At 47.2% G+C, this 18,197-nt stretch overlaps 1 protein-coding gene across 2 annotated transcripts in view; it reads right to left on the bottom strand.

The window, feature by feature from the left end:
• Arhgef3 (Rho guanine nucleotide exchange factor 3) overlaps window positions 1–18,197 on the bottom strand; it is a 227,377-nt gene that overhangs the window by 138,700 nt on the left and 70,480 nt on the right. Inside the window, exon 1 of one of the 2 annotated variants that reach the window (XM_055612424.1) lies at window positions 11,826–11,873. The exons of the other annotated variant lie outside the window; for it this stretch is intronic. Within the exon in view, the coding sequence (XP_055468399.1) occupies window positions 11,826–11,858 (33 nt within the window). The 5' untranslated portion in view covers window positions 11,859–11,873. Of the gene's footprint in view, window positions 1–11,825; window positions 11,874–18,197 lie in introns of those variants that run through there. 2 annotated transcript variants of the gene reach the window in all.

The raw sequence follows: 18,197 nt of genomic DNA, 5'->3' as shown, positions 1-18,197 counted from the left end.
ACACACACACACACACACACACACACACACACACACACACACACACATTTCCTTGAAGCAGACTCTCCCCAGGTTGCCTACAATTCGGAATCTGTATCTTATCTTCCAAGATAGGAAGAGAGCTGAGGATGCCGCTTATGCCTGCAGAAGGGCAAGATCTGTCTGGCCACACAAGGTGGAGAGGCAGGGCTTCTCGCAGGAAAGTGCAGGTGGCGGGGCTGCTCTCAGCTTCTAGGCAAGCTGCAGATGTGTGGCCAGCCGCCCAGCGTCCCGCCTTGAAGGGCACATGCTGCAGTTGGTCCTGGCTACAGTCACTCAGAGATCCGCCCAAAATGAGCTTCAGGGGCAAGACTAGAAAAGCAGAGATGTCTGCCGGTGGGTAGCAGCCCGTCAAAACCGATCCAGCAACCGAAGCCTTCTCACACAGAACCGCACCAAGCCACACTCTGACTACACTCTGACATGTGCGACACACACAGGCTGCAGCCCTGCCAGCTCATGCCTCCCGCCTGACTCATGGGGAAGCGTTGTGCGCTGTGGCCTAACCATAGCCACGAATACACAGGTCTTGCCTCCTTCTAGACCAGAGGTCTTGAGTTTTTAAACTCGTGACCTCTTTATGCTTTCAAAGCTCACTGAGAGCCCTCAGTGAACTTTTGTTCAGGTGGAGAGCGTCCGTCCGTAGCAGGATGCAGGTCAGTGGCTAGAGCTATTGGCTCACTTGGGCCAAGCGAGGTTCCATCTCCAGCACTGCATAAACATGCTGTGATCCAGCACTTGGAAAGTGAAACAGGAGGACCAGAAAACCAAAGCCATTCATCAGCTACTCCAGGGGATCAGGCATTGCAGTGAGCCCCTTGTCTCTATGGGAAAGGAAAGCTCAAACTCAAGAAGCACCCATTCTTCCAACAAATGAGGTATTAACCTGTCTGTCACACAGACAGTCTGTATTGACACACTTCAACACAACTTAGCTGCATCTTTCTCGTTTTGTGTTCAGCCAGCTCTCCTGTCTGTCTGGCGTATACAGAGAAGCTGGACTCACAGGCCTGCTCCTGGATTCCACCACTGGGGCAGTTCCTTCTGGCCAGCATATAGGAAGAAAGCCTATATGTTAGCTATCTGTTCTAGATAGCCCTGAGTTGCTTATCTCTAGGGCAGCAGTTCTCAACATGTGGGTCATGACCCCTTTGGGGGGGCCTTACAAATTAGATATCCTACATATCAGATATTTGTATTATGATACACAACAGTAGCACATTTACAGTTATGAAGTAGCAATGAAATAGTTTCAGGATTGGGGGTCACCACATGAGGAACTATATCAAAGGGTTGCAGCATTAGGAAGGTTGAGGACCAATGCTCTAGGGTTTGGCAGTCCATAGGGGTCCTCAGATCTGAGTTTCTCACAGTCCTGCAGGGCTATCATTCACACAAATATAATCATGCTGCTTCCACTTCCCTCAAACCCATCAATGGCTCAAAGGCTTCAATCTGCCACCTGCCCAATCAGGCTGCGTCTCAAATCTGCCGTCCCTCGGTGCCTATGGTGGCACCTATGACTGATCACACTCATGCTTGACCCCAGCCTTTCTCCTGCCAGGTCACCTGTGAATCTTTTATGACTCGGTCCTCAGGTCACCTAACCTCGAAACCTTCCCTGGTTCACTCAAAATCTTTTCTTTTTATTTCTTTAGATATTGATTTATTTTGATTAGGTAATCAAATGCATAGGGGTGTGCAGCATATTTGTTAATTATTTGGGATTCTCCCACTCCCGCCCAAAGGAAAGGGTAAAACAGGGTTTCATGTAGCCCAGGCTGGCCTTGAACTCGTGATTCCCATCCTTTGCCTCTGGGATTACAGGTGTGAGCCACAGTGCTTGGCCAAATGCACGGGATTAAGTTGTAAGAGGCATAGCATACAATGACAGGCACACCTCTCTCCTACCAGAGCCATCCCATCCTTTCCTGGGGGAGTTCCTTCCAGAGTTTTCCAGAGTTGCTTCAACACAAAGAAGCAAGCATTTCACCCTTCTACTGTATCTTGAAAGCCTTCCATGCCACCAAACCATCAAGTCAACACAGATGACTTCATATCTTTTAGTTGCAAAGCATTTTTTGGTTGGTTGGTTGGTTGGTTTGGTTTTTTGAGACAGGGTTTCTCTGTGTAGCCCTGGCTGCCCTGGAACTTGCTCTGTAGAAGAGGCTGTCCCTGAACTCAGTGAGCCACCTGCCTCTCCCTTCTGAGTGCTGGGGTCAAAGGCATGTGCCTGCCCAGCAAAGTATATTTCTAGTGCACCTACTTACTGAGGCCTGCACTAGCTGGCATGTTTGTGGCTACAGAAAATGTTCTACACAATCAGCTCATGTGCAGGAGAGACTACAACAGTAATGTCCAGGCTACGTGACTAACCCCGCCAGGCCATGCTAGAAAAGCCCACTGTGATTTACACTCTCACTGGCCAAGTACGGATGGGCTTGCCACCCTCAACAATGGTATCTTTAAAGTCCACACCAAGGCTAGAAGTGAGAAATGATAGTTTGGTCAGTCTAAACTGACACTTTTCTGAGATCACAGCTCTAGAGTTGTGCTGTACGACACTAATTTGGAAGTACATGCATCCATTCAAATTTACAATTTAATCCAGTAAAATGAAAAAAAAATGAGCTCAGCTCCTCAGCTGCACTGCCAGTTTCAAGCGGTCAAGGTCACCTGCGGCCACTGCCTTCCCTCGGAGACAGCAGGGGTTCTGCACACTAGACCTGGACTGGCCACTGTGGCCTACGTGCAGTAAGCAGACATTTGAAATGTGGCTGGCCTCAGCTGACCTGTATATTTGAAAAACTGAGTGTTAAAAATACATATATTCAAATACATATAATTTTATAGCAATTAACATTTTGAAATGCTACTATTTAGGTATATTAGGTTTAACATTATAAAAATCAATCTTTTGGTTTTTACTTCTTTTAACCTGACTACTACCCAATGTAGAATTGCACATATGGTCTATGCTGCTCTCATCTGCACAGTGTACCCACGCGTGTGTTTTAGTAGTATGATTGCTTTTTATAGGCAAAGCTGCAATCCATACAGCTGTGAAGTAAAACAGACTCTTGGATTTTTTCCTTTCTATGCCCCCCCCCCCCGGTCCCCTGCAGACAGACTGAGCTGAGCAAGGAAAGAAGAGAGGCCCACAGGGTTCTGCTGGCCAAGAATCAGCCTGCGCCAAGCCAGCACAGCCCCCGGCCACAGACAGGAAGCAGAGACATTGCTGACTCCAAGCGGGGACTGATTTCCTGGTGGCTGTGAAAACAATCCACCAGAACACAAAGTGGAGCGCCTTCAAAAGGAACACAAGAGCGGCTCCAAATAAGATCTCCAGGACTCTGCAGGGCCCAGTTCCTCCCGCTCTGTCCCACCTCCACCTTCACCCTGGTCTTGAATTGGCTTCGACACAGGTCGCAAACTAAGCCAGCTCTGTGTACAGCTCCAGGTGAGGGCAGAGAGTCATGGGAAAGGGGGGAAACAGAGAAAAAGGAGCCGGGCTCTACCTTAAGGATCTCACAACACGATGGTTGCGAGGCTGAGAGATGTTACATGTTTCTGTCATCTGTGTCTTTGACTTGGAAAATGAGAGGACAAGAAAATTCACGACCCATGAAGCTGACAGTCCAGGCTGGGCACTGCATTCTAAAAAGAGAGTAGGTTCTAACTTCATGGGAGGGCAAAGTGGCTCAGCAAGTTAAAATCCTTGTGGCCAAGCCTTGGCCAAACGAGGAGCTCCAGAACCCACGTGGTGGAAGGAGAGAACTCTCCCAAAAGTTGTCCTCTGGTGGCCCTACTTGCACCATGATGTATACAAGTGCATGTACACACACACACACACACACACACACACACACACACACACACACAGTTTGTGAAAAATGTTTTAGTGCAGGGAATCATATTAAAGAAAGGGAAGTTAATAAGACCTGGAGAGGACAGGAGCTCCACAAGGACCAAATATATCTGGGCACAGGAGTCTTTTCTGAGACTGATTCTTCAACCAAGGACCATACATAGATATAACCTAAAACCCCTGCTCAGACATAGCCCATGGCAGCTCAGTATTCCAAGTGGGTTCCCCAGTAAGGGGAACAGAAACTGTCTCTGACATGAACTCAGTGGCGGGCTCTTTGACCTCCTCCCCACCCCGAGGGAGGAGCAGTCTTGCTAGGCCACAGAGGAGGACATCTAAGCCCGTCCTGATAAGACCTGATAAGCTAGGGTCAGATGGAAGGGGAGGAGGACCTTCCCTATCAGTAGACTTAGAGAGGGGCAGGGAGAAGATGAGGGAGGGAGGGTGAGATTGGGAGGGAGTGAGGGAAGGGGCTACACCTGGGATACAAAGTAAATAAACTGTAATTAATATAATAAAAATAAAAATTCAATTAAAAATTTTTTAACATTCCATTTTAGCATAAATCACCTACTTGGGGAAATCATCATCATCTCATCATTATTAGCTATGTACCTTTTGGCAAGGGAACTGGGTCTCTGTTGTGTAATCAATCAAATAAGAATCGGTGATATGTGTAAAAGAAACTTTTATTGGCCTGTTTCAATTGTTGTCTCAGAGGATTATTCCCTCCATCTGTTAACCTAGGCCGAGTCCTGGAAGCTTCTAGCCTCCATACAATCTAATCTAAGCCTAGAATGTTTTCAGCCTCTGAGACTTACTGCTGAATACGCTCACCCTTTCCTGTTCTTCCTGAGCTCTGGGCTGGCTGGTTCAAGTCAGCTGTTCTAGTTCCAACTCCTCTCCCAGGTGACTTATTCAGTCTGGCTTCTCTCTCTTGGCTCCTGAATTGCTCTGTTTAGTCTCAAACTAAATCAAGTGATCTTCTCTAATCTTCTGGCTCCTTCTCATTCTCTGGCTCATTCCATCTTCACCTGTGTTCTCTCTCTACAACGGTCTATTACTGTCCTGGTAAAACTGCCTCACTCTCTGCATAGCCCCTTAAGAAGCTTCCCTTTCCTCACTCTTCTTGTGAGGGATCCTATTTGGTCAGATCGTTCTCTGATTCATCACTGTTTCTGCCTCTCAATAAGACATCGCTTTCAAACATGGCTGCTTCCTTCTACAAACTATCTTTACCTTCTTTGTTTGGGATTAAATCCATGCCTGGATTTAAGCTTTTCTTTACCTGAAATTCAGAGCTGTTTGCTTTTGTCTCCTGGATTAAAGGTGTGTTTGTATTACAGCCAAATCACACAGACCTAGAAAATTTTTAGATATAATCTCTTCCCAGTTGGGTTGGCACAGACCTACAAGGTCTTTGGATGTGATCTTTTGACAGAGAAGCTTTGTTCTGAATTAACATTCCTCTACAGAGATGAACTTTCCTACCTCTCAATGGGTAAGTCTGGACCTTATATACATACAAATGAGGTCTCATCCACCCTCTTCCTCCTCATTGCCTGCCTCATTTGGAAAACATCGATGGGCAGTTGCTATAGCTGGACTCTGAACCTGACATCAGCATTGACTCCTAGAGCACCTTTTCTTCCACTGGGCAGATTTCTTCAAAGACAGAAACAGAGAGAATGCATGGGTGAATCACAGGGACAGAGCTCTTCCTTCAGGGTGGAAATGCTCATAATTATGTGTAATTTTCTGTGGAAAACACCCAAGGATACGTGACACCTCATTGGGACAGAGGGCTGGTTATTTAGAGAGGCTATGGTAGGCCTATTACCATACTAAGAACATATGGGTATTTGAAGAGTTAGCACCTGAACAGCTTACGATGTGTTTCTGGGAGTTCTGTACCTTAGTTGCCCAGGAGCAAAGCCTGCCTCTCCCCCATGTACCCCTATGTCCCTGGCTCACTACCCTCATCTCCCCACCTGCATCCCTGACACAAGGACTTGGCCAGTTGCTCCTTTCTTGCATCAGGATATTATAAGCATGCTGCAGGCCAGTCTGCCCAGCATCTCTGCATCCGCCCAAAGTGGATGTGGAAGATCCAGTGTAGCGCCTCCTAAGAGATGCTCATCACCAGCCAGGCTTCAAGCAGTCTCCACGGACTGGCATGTGTCACGTATCTATTGAGGTCTGAGACATGCCAGGCTGTGGTTAGCTGTCCTCATCATCTGCATCATTTCCCCTCACCCCAACACAGCAGAAGGTTCTACAGAGAGATCAATACACGTGGCTCAGCAGTGATAACTGTGACCCCCTCAGCTTGAGCCAGTGGAGAGTTTGTGTAAAAAGGACAATTCCAGGCTTATGCACTGTGATGGCCAATTTCAACTGTCAGCTTGCTATAATCTAGAATCACTTGGGAAGGGAGTCTCAGGGCAGGACTGTAAATCAGGCTGTGTACTGTGTCTATGGAGATTGCCTTGATTACTGGAAGAGGCAGGAAGGTCCAGCCCACCGAGGGCGGCACCATTCTCTGGTCCAGGTCCAGGACTGCATTAGGAAGGAGAAAGCAAGGCGAATGCAAGCCTTCTCCCTGTGGTTTTGACTGTGGACATGACTAGCTGTTTCAAGCCTCTGCCACCTTGATTTCCCTACAGTGATGGACCATTGCATGAACTGTGAGAAAAAAATGAACCCTCCCTCCCCAAGTTGCTTTTGTCATGGTATTTTGTCCCAGCAACTGGAAAGAAAACCAGGATGTAGCGTAAAAGATACAGTACATCTCTGCTTGCCCCTCTGGACAAGAGAAGAGCCCACATGTAACCCGCACAGAGCAGACTCCTAGCCAGCCTGCCCGTGAGGAGAACAGAGTTTGTTCTGTCTGCCTCAGAGTCTGGGAACAGTTGTTCCTCAGCGTAAACTGAATGAAGCAGTACCCTTCACTCACAGGGTGACCCTGACCTCTCTCAAAAGTGGGGTTTTATCAACTGGGTCCTTTTGTAGCTTTCTTGTCACTTTCTCTCCAGGCTGGTAATGGGCCACTCAAAGAAGACAGCAGGGGTGACAAAGATCAATAATTTGGTCACCTGAACACCTGGTACAGAAGCAAGAACCAAGCTGATTCTCAGGGGATGAGGGGTGGGGTTGATAGATCAGAACTGGGGTGATTGTTGGTTCCCATGAAGTAAGCAGAGTCAACAATCACAGCCAGCATCAGGGGACAGTGGGGCCTGTGGAAGGAAAGGAAGGAGGTAAAGAACAACAGGACTGGCAGGAAAGCGTCGGGAAAGGGGCCACACGGCTGGCTGAGGTGACCACACTAGGGATGAAGAGAAGCCTGAATATGGACGAGGTGATTCAGCAAGCATGTGGACAGGGCAAGGGGTAGCAGCCAGAGTGTGCTCCTGACCTCTCCCTATAGCAGGGAGCAACCTGGACCTCTGAGGCCATGAAGCCGCTCGAGTGCAGGACATGGACCCCATTGTGCTATAGAATCGCCACAGATCGTACGGGGCACACCCAGCACTACTTATCATAACGTTCCTTAATGAAGAGATGGGCCAAGCCGTGGTCCGGGATCAGTAAGTCACACAAGGAAGCTGAGGTTTCAAAAGAAAGCAAAGGAGCTGGGAGCGGTGGCACACGCATTTATTTAGTCCCGGTACTCAGGGAGGCAGAGGCAGGCAGATCTCTGTGAGTTCGAGGTCAGCCTGGTCTACAGAGTGAATCCCAAGCCAGCCAGAGGTACATAGGGAGACCTGTCTCTCAAAAATAAATACGGAAATAAAAATTTCTGTGTTAGAGATTCAACCCAGTACAGGACAGCCAGGGCCACACAGAGAAACCCTGTCTCAGAAAGCAAAACAAAACAAAAAGCAAAATGCACATGCCCGCCCGCACGCACGCGAACACCCTTAGACAACAGCAGTATTTGAAAACAAGGTGTCTGCTCCTCGATCTAGATTCTTTTCTGTTCTTAAAACTGTTTTTAATTTTATGTGTATAGGTGTGTCACCTACATATGCTGCCGTGCACCGCATGCATGTAGTGCCTGAGGAGCCTAGAAGAGGCGTCAGGGCCTCTGGTCCTGGAGGTACAGATGGTTGTGAGCCACCATGTGGGTGAGGCCAGGTCTTCTGAAGAGCAGCGAGAGCTATTGACTGTTGAGCCCTCTCTGCAGCTCCCAGGAACCAGATTTTTTTTTTTTGACAGGGTTTCTCTGTGTAGCCTTCACTGTCCTGGACTCACTTTGTAGACCAGGCTGGCCTTAAATTCACAGAGACCTTCCAGTCTCTGCCTGAATAGCTCAATTTGATAAGACTCCTGACACTGAATCCTGAGAGGAACCAGATTATTAACATCTGTATTTCTACTGCCTTTCGAGGAGAGGTGGGGGCCAGGAAAGTCAGCACACAATGTTAGCTGCAGAGTCTGAACTCAATGACTCCCCAGTTCCTGACTCCTGCGTTCTGTACCAGAGGGAGCGAAAACAAGAGCCAATGGAAGGGGACCACTGGGAGCTTTTGGGGGTAAGGGAGAAGGGGTTGAGCATTACCAAGACTGGCAGGGAAGAGATGGGAAAATGAGCTAGACAGCATGCTGAGGCAGGCCCACTGGGGAGGCAGAGAAGCCAGAACATGGATGAAGTTATTTAGAAGTCAGGATGGACAGAGCAAGGGATCGCAGCCAGGACCTGCTTCCGGAGCTCTTCCTGAGAGACCTGCCCACCCTGCCAGCACCGGGAACCTGTTTCCCTAAATGGCATCCATCCCATCTATATTTAGGTCCCAGAGCCCATTGTTTCTGTCCCAGTAGACAGGGGTGGTCACCACCCTGACTTTGTCCCTTTTGAGTCACGCGTCTGCATGTTCTATCGGGAAGGTCCTCTCAGAACCAGCTCTAAATGTCATTCCCCTCCTGTGGCTCCCATGTCCAGTCCTGGAAAGGCTAGAAGAAGGGTTTTTAAGTGAAGTCCTTGCATGGAATATGCTGCCTCGATCCCTCCACGACACTTAAGCCAATTTTACATTTACCTCAGAAGTCAGGGCCTTGAGAGCCCTGCTGCTGCCCAGCCCTGGTGCACTATGGATCTTTTTCCCTGGCAGTATTTCTTCTCTGCCTTAGCTAAGACCCAGCATAAAGTCTTTCACTTCTCTGGTAGCCGCCCACACAATCTAGAGTCAGTACAACTCAGGGCCTGGTGAGATTTGCTGAGTGCTGGCCCCACTCGGCACCACCGTGAGCTATTTCAGTCGTTTCTCAGGACAACCCAAGAAGGAAGGCATTATTATTTGCATTTCCTATCAGTGAAATTAGATTCAGAGAGGCATCATAAACACACAGCTAGTAAGGCAAAGCTGGGACTCAAGCCCACACCTGCCCGGCTCCAAAGCCCATGCCCTTAACCTTCAAACCCCACTGGCTCTCCACAAATACACAACCACTTTGACCAGATCTAAGATGAGTTGATTTTTTTAAAAGGTCCCTCCCTCTTCTCCTTCCCATGACCACAGTGTCTCCAGATCCTTTTCTGGACACTATCAGAAGGAAGAAATCAAAACTTACTCCATGGTATTTCCAAGAGCAGTCACCCCACCTATTACATGTTGATTCAAGGAGTATCCCGTGTGCCTAAAAACATTCATTAGCTGAGACAGACAGGAAAACTAGTTTTTACTTTGATACGACGTATCTCATCTAGCTGAGATGAGTTTGGAAACAACTGACCCTGTAGGTAAAGTAAGCCCCAGAGAAAGCGCTTGTCACGAGTTTCTTACCATGTAATCAAACCACATCAAACCACAAGAACGGACAAGTTGACACAGCGCCAAAGAGAAAGTCCTTCAGACACTGAACAGGGCCCCAGCGCTGAAGTCACCACACGCTGCCTGATGGCTATTCTCCATTTGAAACCTGATTTACTTACTAACAGGCTCTGGGGAAAAATAACTTTTCTAAACCTCAGTTTCACCATCTGCAAAATGGAAACAATAACAGCCAATCTCTGTAGTGCTATGGTAACTTCATAAGCTAGTAATGTAAGCGCTATTCTGTGTTCTACATCAATATCTTTGCGTTACTAGCATTTACACAATTTCCATATCTCAAAAGCTCAAAATTTATTCCCCAATAAGCAAACAAATAGCTGACATAGTGAATTGGAGGAGACAGTGAAATTACTCAAGTCATATGACAGTATTAAAAATATGTTTGTACCATGTAAGTAGAATTAAAAAAAAAAAACACAAAATGGGAGAAAATATCAACATATCATACACATATATGTGTGTATATATGTATGTATGTATATATATATATATATATATATATATATATATGATAAATATCCAGAATCCATATCACCAGCATTAGACAAAGACAAAAAGAAATCCATGACAAAACTGAAAACAGAAAATAGTAACTGTTGACAGAGATGTAGAGGAACTGGGATCCCAGGGGCTTTCGGCAAGATGCTGTGGGGCCTGAGACATTCATATTTATGGCCCAGCAATCCCACTTTGCGGGTATAAACCCTAGAAAGTAAAAGAGTTAAAGATGCATTTGTACATTCGAGTTTGCAACAGCATTGTTCATAATGATAAAACATATAAGCAGCCCACACCTCAACCAGGGATGAATGGGTGAGCAGAATGTGCACACACACAAAACAGAAGACTATTCAGCCTCAAGGGAGAGAATTCTGAAACACGTTGCACCATGGATTAACCCTGAGGGCATCGTGTGAGACAGGTCAGTAACAAAAAGACAACTCTTTGCCAAATACTTAACAGCAGCCCAACGCACACAGACAGAAATACAGCCTAGGTGGCAAAGCGCATGCCGAGCGGGTATGTGAGCCTGAGTTTGAGTGTCCATCACTCCCACAAATGCTGGGCACAGTGGCAGCCATGCCTGTAATCACAGAGCTGGGGAAACAGACTGGAGGGTCCCTGGGGTTTGCCGGCCTCTCGGTTGTTCACACTGGCCAGCCCCAGGCAAGTAAGAGACCATGTCTCAAAAGAGAGAAGGGCTGGGGGCTGGGGGGGGAGGTATCAGTGAGCTGGCTGAGAGTGGAGGTGCAATACAAGCCTTGTGACCCGAGTTTGATCCCCAGAGTCAACAAAGAGGTAGGAGAGAATCAACTCCATAAACTTGCCCTTCAACCTCCTCTTGTGAGTTGTGCAAATATGCCTAGCACCTGCTGGGTATGCACACACGATGGTAATGAAGACAAACTTTAATGTTCATTCCCAATCAACCCAAGCCATGTCCCAGCACCTGGTGGAGACCCTGGAGTCTCCACTTGGCTAGTCTGGCTTCAACTGTCCAGTGATGAGCACCTTCTAAACACAGTTACCTTAGAGAAACCTGTAAGCTAAGCTTAAAAAGCTTCCAAACTGCGTTTAGCCACTCTCCAACCCAAGGAGAAGGCGACTGTGATATAAGCGCCAGAAGAGAAAGAAGGTGTGTACATGCTCTCTGTGTCTTTTCTTCGCAGTAATTGACATGGGTCTCCTGTAGAAATCCAAACACTGGCATCGTAGAACAGAGGGTGCCAGGCTTCCTCTTGCTCTCCTGCAGTCATAGTTGCTGGGAAGGTGATGGCAATGATGCCATGCTACCTGGATCACGGGCACACGGGCACGCACAGGCACACACAGCAGGCTGTTGTCCTAATTACCCCACACGTTTTCCTGATTCAAGCCTAAAGAGCAACAGGAACTTGGCTCCATTATCCAGGGTTTTTGTTGTTTTTTGTTTGATAGCAGCTCACTGCATAACAACTTGGGTTTAAAAAACAAAACAAAACCCACTGCATCCTCCCACCCCTCAGGTTCTGGCAGCCAGTGGAGGCTTGGGTGAGAGTTGAGCGCACCCACACACAGCTTGGAAACAACACGGAACGTACCTGTGCACGGAGAAAGAAACAGCACCACACCATGGGGCGCTCCGGCCTCATCCACCCCAACTCCCTGGCTGCTAGCTGCAGCAGAGCCTGGTGGACAGGAGTCTCTGAGCCCTGTGAGCATGGTTTCCCAGAGGGAACTCCTCCCCACCACTTAAGTTACATGACAGGAAGTGACAGGGGCCATCCGTTACAAGTGTCAGAAGCTGAGAGCACCAGCCCAGGGCTCCCCACGTCCGTCCGGTAGTTTCCTTGCTTGTTACAGCCGCTCTTTACAGCACTCTTGGCTTTGGCATTTCAAAGCACACCCATCTCCACTCACTTAGAAGCAAGCTGTGCTCACTGGGTCCCCACCTAAAGCCACATAAGATGTCCCAGCAACCCTTGGGATGTACTGCCTCCCATTTGGCCCTCTGTATATTTAAATACTGGAGTGAAATAGACAAGAAGGCATCGCGAAGAGGGATATGGGAAGGCCAGCTTTGGGTACAGAGAGGAATCAATAGTCTCCTTTGAACTTCATGCCCTACCCAGAGCACATACAGAGCCATGATTTAAAAGTAACCACACACCCATCCGTTGCTTTCTTTTTATTTGAGCAAATCTGGCATCTTCCCTCCAGTGCCTTTTAAAAATAACTGCTTCTGGAACCTTCCTTTTGGTTTTTGTCAAGGATCACAGGGGCTTCCTGCTCGTCTCATGGTTAACTTGGGGCTAGCATTTCTCATTTTATGAACTGAAGGCCTCAGTGGGATGCATACCCAGTTCCCCGCTTTTTACAAGATCTAGACTCTCATAGGTAGACGTAATGTTTAGCTACAAAGATGTAAGCCAAGGTTTTTTGATGCCCTTACTCAAATGCACAGATTTTGACAAGTGTCCATCTGTCTAATTCTAGCATTAGGTCAGGGGCCCAGCATAGATAGAAAGTTCATTTGGACAAGACACAAGTCCAACAGAAGGAGATTCAGTCCAAGGCTTAACTTGAGGGTTCAGGGATTACGAGAAAGGTTAGTGCCATTTACCTGCCAGAAAAGTGTGTGTATTCTCTCTCTCTCTCTTTCTCTATCTCTCTCTTTATCTCTGTCTCTCTGCAGAGGGAGCCAAGAATTAATGGAGCATAATTTTTTTTTTTTTTTTGTGAGGACAAAGTTTAAGAAGAACTCTCAGAGCAAGGAGCACAGGCATCTAGGAGAGGTATGTTGGACAAAAAATAAAAAGACCACAGCAGGGAAGTGTGGAGCCCCAAGGTGCCTGGAAAGTAACATAAACACTTGAGCATGTCCAGAGGCGGTTCTGACAAGCTCTCCTCTTACTTCAGGGAGGATGAGCAGCTGCACTTTTTTGAAGAAAGAAGGAAGTGAAATCACTGTGCTCCTGCCTGAAAGACAAGCATGAGTCACACTGGGGCTGGCACCCAGGAAATGCTCAGCAATGTGCGTCCACCAAACATGGTGTCAGATGGTCCTGAGGTCCGCCTTCCCCAAGCCTAACACCTCACAAGAAGGATTTTTGTTCCAGGCCCACACAGGAAGAACCTCACATTTGCATAGGCCCTTCAACAACCTTTTGGGTAACCACCCAGTTACAGTCCCATGAGAACCCCTAGAACACTGTTTAAACCCAGCCCCTCCTCTCTTGGAAGACCTGGGCAGAAGTCGCTTCCAAGGCCTTAACCCGGTGAGCTTCAAAGGGAAACACACGAGCTGACTGGATCACACTATGGTTTGGTCCATTTCAATGAAGGGATGGACCACTCACATCAGCTACCTCCTAGGCAGACTCAGTCAAACTTCCATCTACTGACAGAACAGGGAAGAGGACCAAAAGTGGTAGGTACAGCATTTCATGGAAGAGGTAAATCTGACTAGGCTCCAGGGCAGAGAGCGGTGGTGGAGGAAGGAAGGAGGGAGGGAGGGAGCGAAGGAAGTCTATAGAGGCCCTGGCAGGGAGAGCAGCTCGGCTGCAGAGAGGAAGGAAGGGCCGGTACACATCCATGGCCTCTGCAGCTGCTCCCACCCTGACCGTGGTAAGGACTCCAGTAACAAAATGGGTCTACGGAGACAGCACCCCAAGAGAAAAGTGGAGAAAAGAAGCCTCTGCCCTGCAATGTCCATTTGAGCTGCAGAACACGAGTTCATAAAGGAGCTGGGGTTCTTGCCTTTGGAATCTGAGAGGCTGACATAGATCCAGACATGTTTTTTCAACCTTACAAGTAACACATCGTTACACTATAGCCATGCAGAAGATATAAAGGAAAAAGGAAAAAAAATGCATCTTCCCATGGGCCCTGCCACAACCCCCTTTTGCTGGTAATACAGTTAAAGCCAGATGGAGACTAGGAACATCACTGCCTTCAGGATGGGGTAGGGTAAAAGACCTGAAGGCAAAGGCCAGTGGGCACTGGGACCCACGGAAGAATTTGGCCTCTATTCAGTTCCTGTTCCAGGTCCCAGGGAGCTACCACCCCAAGGGGACCAGACACTCCAGTTTTCTTTTTAAAAGCTGGAAACTGAAGATCTTTTGTTAGAAACCCACAGTTTTGGGTTCTAGTTTGATCACACAGCACAGTGCTGGCTGGATCTGACCAAGAGCCATCTGTTTGGAACATCTGATGGCAACTCTTCCAGAGTTTTCCTGGCACGGAGACACACCTGAGCTTCTGAGCATGCCAGGGTCTTTCCCGCCACACCATCCTCTCTAAAAGCAGGACAACAACATTGTTGCATGGCAAACATTGTTGCACGGGCATTCTATCTACAACCAGGCTATCCTCCCATGCCAGAATGCATTTCAGCATCTTCCTGGAAAATGCCGTTGTACAGTTCACTCAGCCCCTGATGATAGGTGCTGTGCAAACGTAAAAGATGGGCTTGAACTGTTGCTTTACTTGTCCATTCTCACTGCTGCCAATGCCAGGCGATTAGCTCATGACAATTAGCTCATGCCCTCCTGAAGGGTATATTAATGCCTCATGAACTGGACTCACCGTGATGGTACATTGTGATAACTGACTGCTGATGTTTCAGCCAGCGCTCTTAATGCTGAGCCACTCTCCAGCCCCTGATGTTTTAGCATGAGCCCTTACCATGTACTTTTTGTTTGTATAATCCTTACAACTCTGTCAAAAGAAAACTTAATTTTATTATGATATTCTACTTTAAAGTTTTTGTTGTTGTTAAAAAAACAAAAAACAAAACAAAAACAAACCAGAAACTCAAAAAGGTAACATGAGCTTCTGTTTAGCATAGGGACTTGGTGGTACATGATGGCCACGAGAAAACCTTCAGAGCACCTGCAGCGCGCGCGCGCACACACACACACACACACACACACACACACACACACACACACCCCTCTGGTTACTAACCTCTCACCTCCACCCAAGAGCCATCTAGAAAACTGCCTTTTCAATATTCAGGAATCTGACATGTTGAACCAAAAATACTAGAAAAAACAAGGATTTTTGATGATGGAAACTTTCACCTGCCTCCTAGGGGGAAAAAAATCCTCTCTTCAAGGTCCTGCTTTACAGCTGTTCAAGGTAAATCTGACACAGATTAGAGAGAAATTTAAAAAAAAAAACCATGAAGTTGTGGAGGTACAAGTTCTTGTGGTTTGCTGTTTTCCTTCGCCCTGAGGTGTTGATTCACTTGCTTCTACCTGGGGAACCACCACAAGGCACTTTCTGTGCAGACACTGGTGGCTGTGCTCCCACACCCGCTCAGTAACTAGACTTCTGGCTGAGACAGTACCACTCCACTTCTTGGTACCCTGTTGCAATACTGGGTAGCTGCCAGCATCTTCTGGTGAGAAGTCCCAGGCGGTTTCTTCCAAAGGGATCGTAAGTAATATACTTACTGGGCCTGTGAGAATTTCTTTTGCATAAAATAGAATGATGATTACATTTCAGTAAAATTCTATCTTTAAAAGTGAGCAAGTGAGCTGGTGAGATGGCTTAGCGGGTAAGAACGCTTGTTGGCAAAGCCTGATGACCCAAGTTTCATGTCCAGAATCCACAAAAAAAAAAAAGTGTGTGGTGACACGAATGAATCTTAAATCCTAGCACTCCTACTGAGAGATGGGAGGTGGAAACAGAATTGCCAAAAAAATTGTGGGTCAACCAGCTTGGTGTACGCAAGTACATAGAGACAACAAAAGAGACTCAAGAATGTGGAGGCTGAGAACAGGCTTTTAAAAGTGTCCTCTGACTTACACACACACATAATGATAAATAATAAAGAAAAAAGGTAGCAAATCCTACGTGTGATGGCACACACCTGTGACCCAGTCCTCTGGGGAGGAGGCAGGATGCTCTTGGGTTTAAGGGCAGTGTGATCTCTTGAATGAGGCTCTGATGGGTGGGTGAGCAGAAACTGAGGAGGTGGGGGGAGGAAAGGTAGAAGGGAGGAAGATGACAAGAAAAAATTAGCAAGTTATAGTGATTCTTCCCATTTGAAATTCCCAGTGTTCTGTCAACCCTTCCTTATTTGTGTGTATGACGCCACAGACATCACAAAATCTGAAGCATCAGAAGACAGCTGCTTCTTGAGGGTTCTGTCCACCTGGTGCCTGAAATTCCCACAATTCTGCATGCTGAATCATAAGGGAGAAGTAAAGCGATCTCCGTAGAACGGGATGTTAACAGTGACCAAACTCTAAAACCATTACCATTGATTTAACCAGCATCCTAACATCAGAAAAGCATTGCACAGATCTTAGGGTTCCAAGGCTGTTGCCAAATTCAGGTACAATGAGAGAAAGCCAAGTTTTCTGCTGCAGTTGGAGGGGGAACCACAGGTCTCTGTGGCGATGTCACACTGGCAGAGCGGCATCACACAGCCAGTCGGCGAGAATTAAGAACTTCAGAGCATGTCAAGCCTGGGCGTTCACTTGTGGTCAGACCCTTTCACTGACTGTCTCTGTCTCTACCCTTTACTGCTGTAAATAGAACTTGGACAGCTACTCTGCCAACTTTACTATGAATTATGGGGGAGGTGGGCTCCAGATGCCACCCGAGTCAGGACCAACTGACTTAACTCAAGACATTCAGACCAAACCCTGCACAGTGCCCCAGCCCAACAAGATTACAAAATAATGTAAAGAATGTGGGAACAGACCCGGCTGCCCAAGGTCAAGAACAAATAAATAGGAAACTCTTCATCTACAGTTTCAGCCCAAGAACTAAAAATAAATGGTGCTTTGACGCGGGATCCATACAGATTGCTAACCCATGTAATCTTCTGGGCTTATCTTGCCAGTTTTGCTATGAGCAATTATTTGTGTGCTGTATTTTTTTTCTCTCTAAACAAATCATAACCTTTGTAACCAAATTCCTCACATTATTTGGCAACTGATACTGTTATGGCCTGAGTCTGAAATATTCCCCATGGGCTCACTGTTTGCGCATAGACCTATTTGGGTAGGGAGGTTGTGGAACCTAGTTCAGGGAAATAGACCACTAGGAAGGCATGGGTGGGTCTTCAGGTAATCTCAGCCAGTCCTCCTCTTCCCCTACCATCGCTCTGTTTCCTGGTCCACCAGGATGTAACACCCTCAGGTGCTCCCACTGCCATGAGCTGAGCCATTCTCCTGTACCATCCTTACCATGAGGGACTGGAACCCACGGAAACAGTCAGCCAAAACCAAAATGTTCCCTCCTTTAAGTTGTGTCTGTCTGATGCAGTCACAGCAACCCCAAACTAACACAGACACTGCTGCCTCCACTGTGAAGAAAGAAGACCATGCCCCAGGAAGGGCGGGGACACAGCCCCGGCCCCAGCCCCAGCCCCCGGCGTGACCTTGTGACCACATGCAGCCTGCAAAGTGCTGCAAGGGGCACACGTGGCCTCTGCAAACAGGACCACATGACCCCCAGCTTAGAAATGAAGCTCCTTGCAAGGACCGTCGAGGCCTCTCAGTTAGGCTGTCCATTAAAAGCGAAACTCTTGTGGGTTATCGACCTCTGTCCAATTCTTCCGAAGAGAAAAGGTTTACACAAGTGAGGAGCTGATCGCTATCAGCCAGAGAACTTCCTTACTTGGAAATGAGATTTACTATTTGTCATTATATTGCCAAATCCAGTTACAAGTGGAAAGTATGAACGTGGGGGTGGGAGTGGGGGTGGTATTTTTGAGGCTTACATTGAACGATCAGGAGAATTTTTAAGAAAAAAATTGCTTAGATCAGAAAAACAACTCTATACTTTAATTTTCTGGGTTAAAATATTGTAACAAAAGCAGAAATCATTTTTATTAAAGTTTCTCCTGTTTTTCTTTTTCAGTTATACTTAAAACAATTATGACATTTCTTTCTTCTCTTTTCTTTCTGTGTGTGTGTGTGTGTGTGTGTGTGTGTGTGTGTGTGTGTGTGTGT

The sequence above is a fragment of the Psammomys obesus genome, unplaced genomic scaffold (genome assembly GCF_907164565.1).
Source record: "Psammomys obesus unplaced genomic scaffold, mPsaObe1.curated_primary_1811, whole genome shotgun sequence".
NCBI classification, from domain to species: domain Eukaryota; kingdom Metazoa; phylum Chordata; class Mammalia; order Rodentia; family Muridae; genus Psammomys; species Psammomys obesus.
Note: the sequence above shows the minus strand (reverse complement) of the source record. Positions and strands in the feature narration are given on the sequence as shown.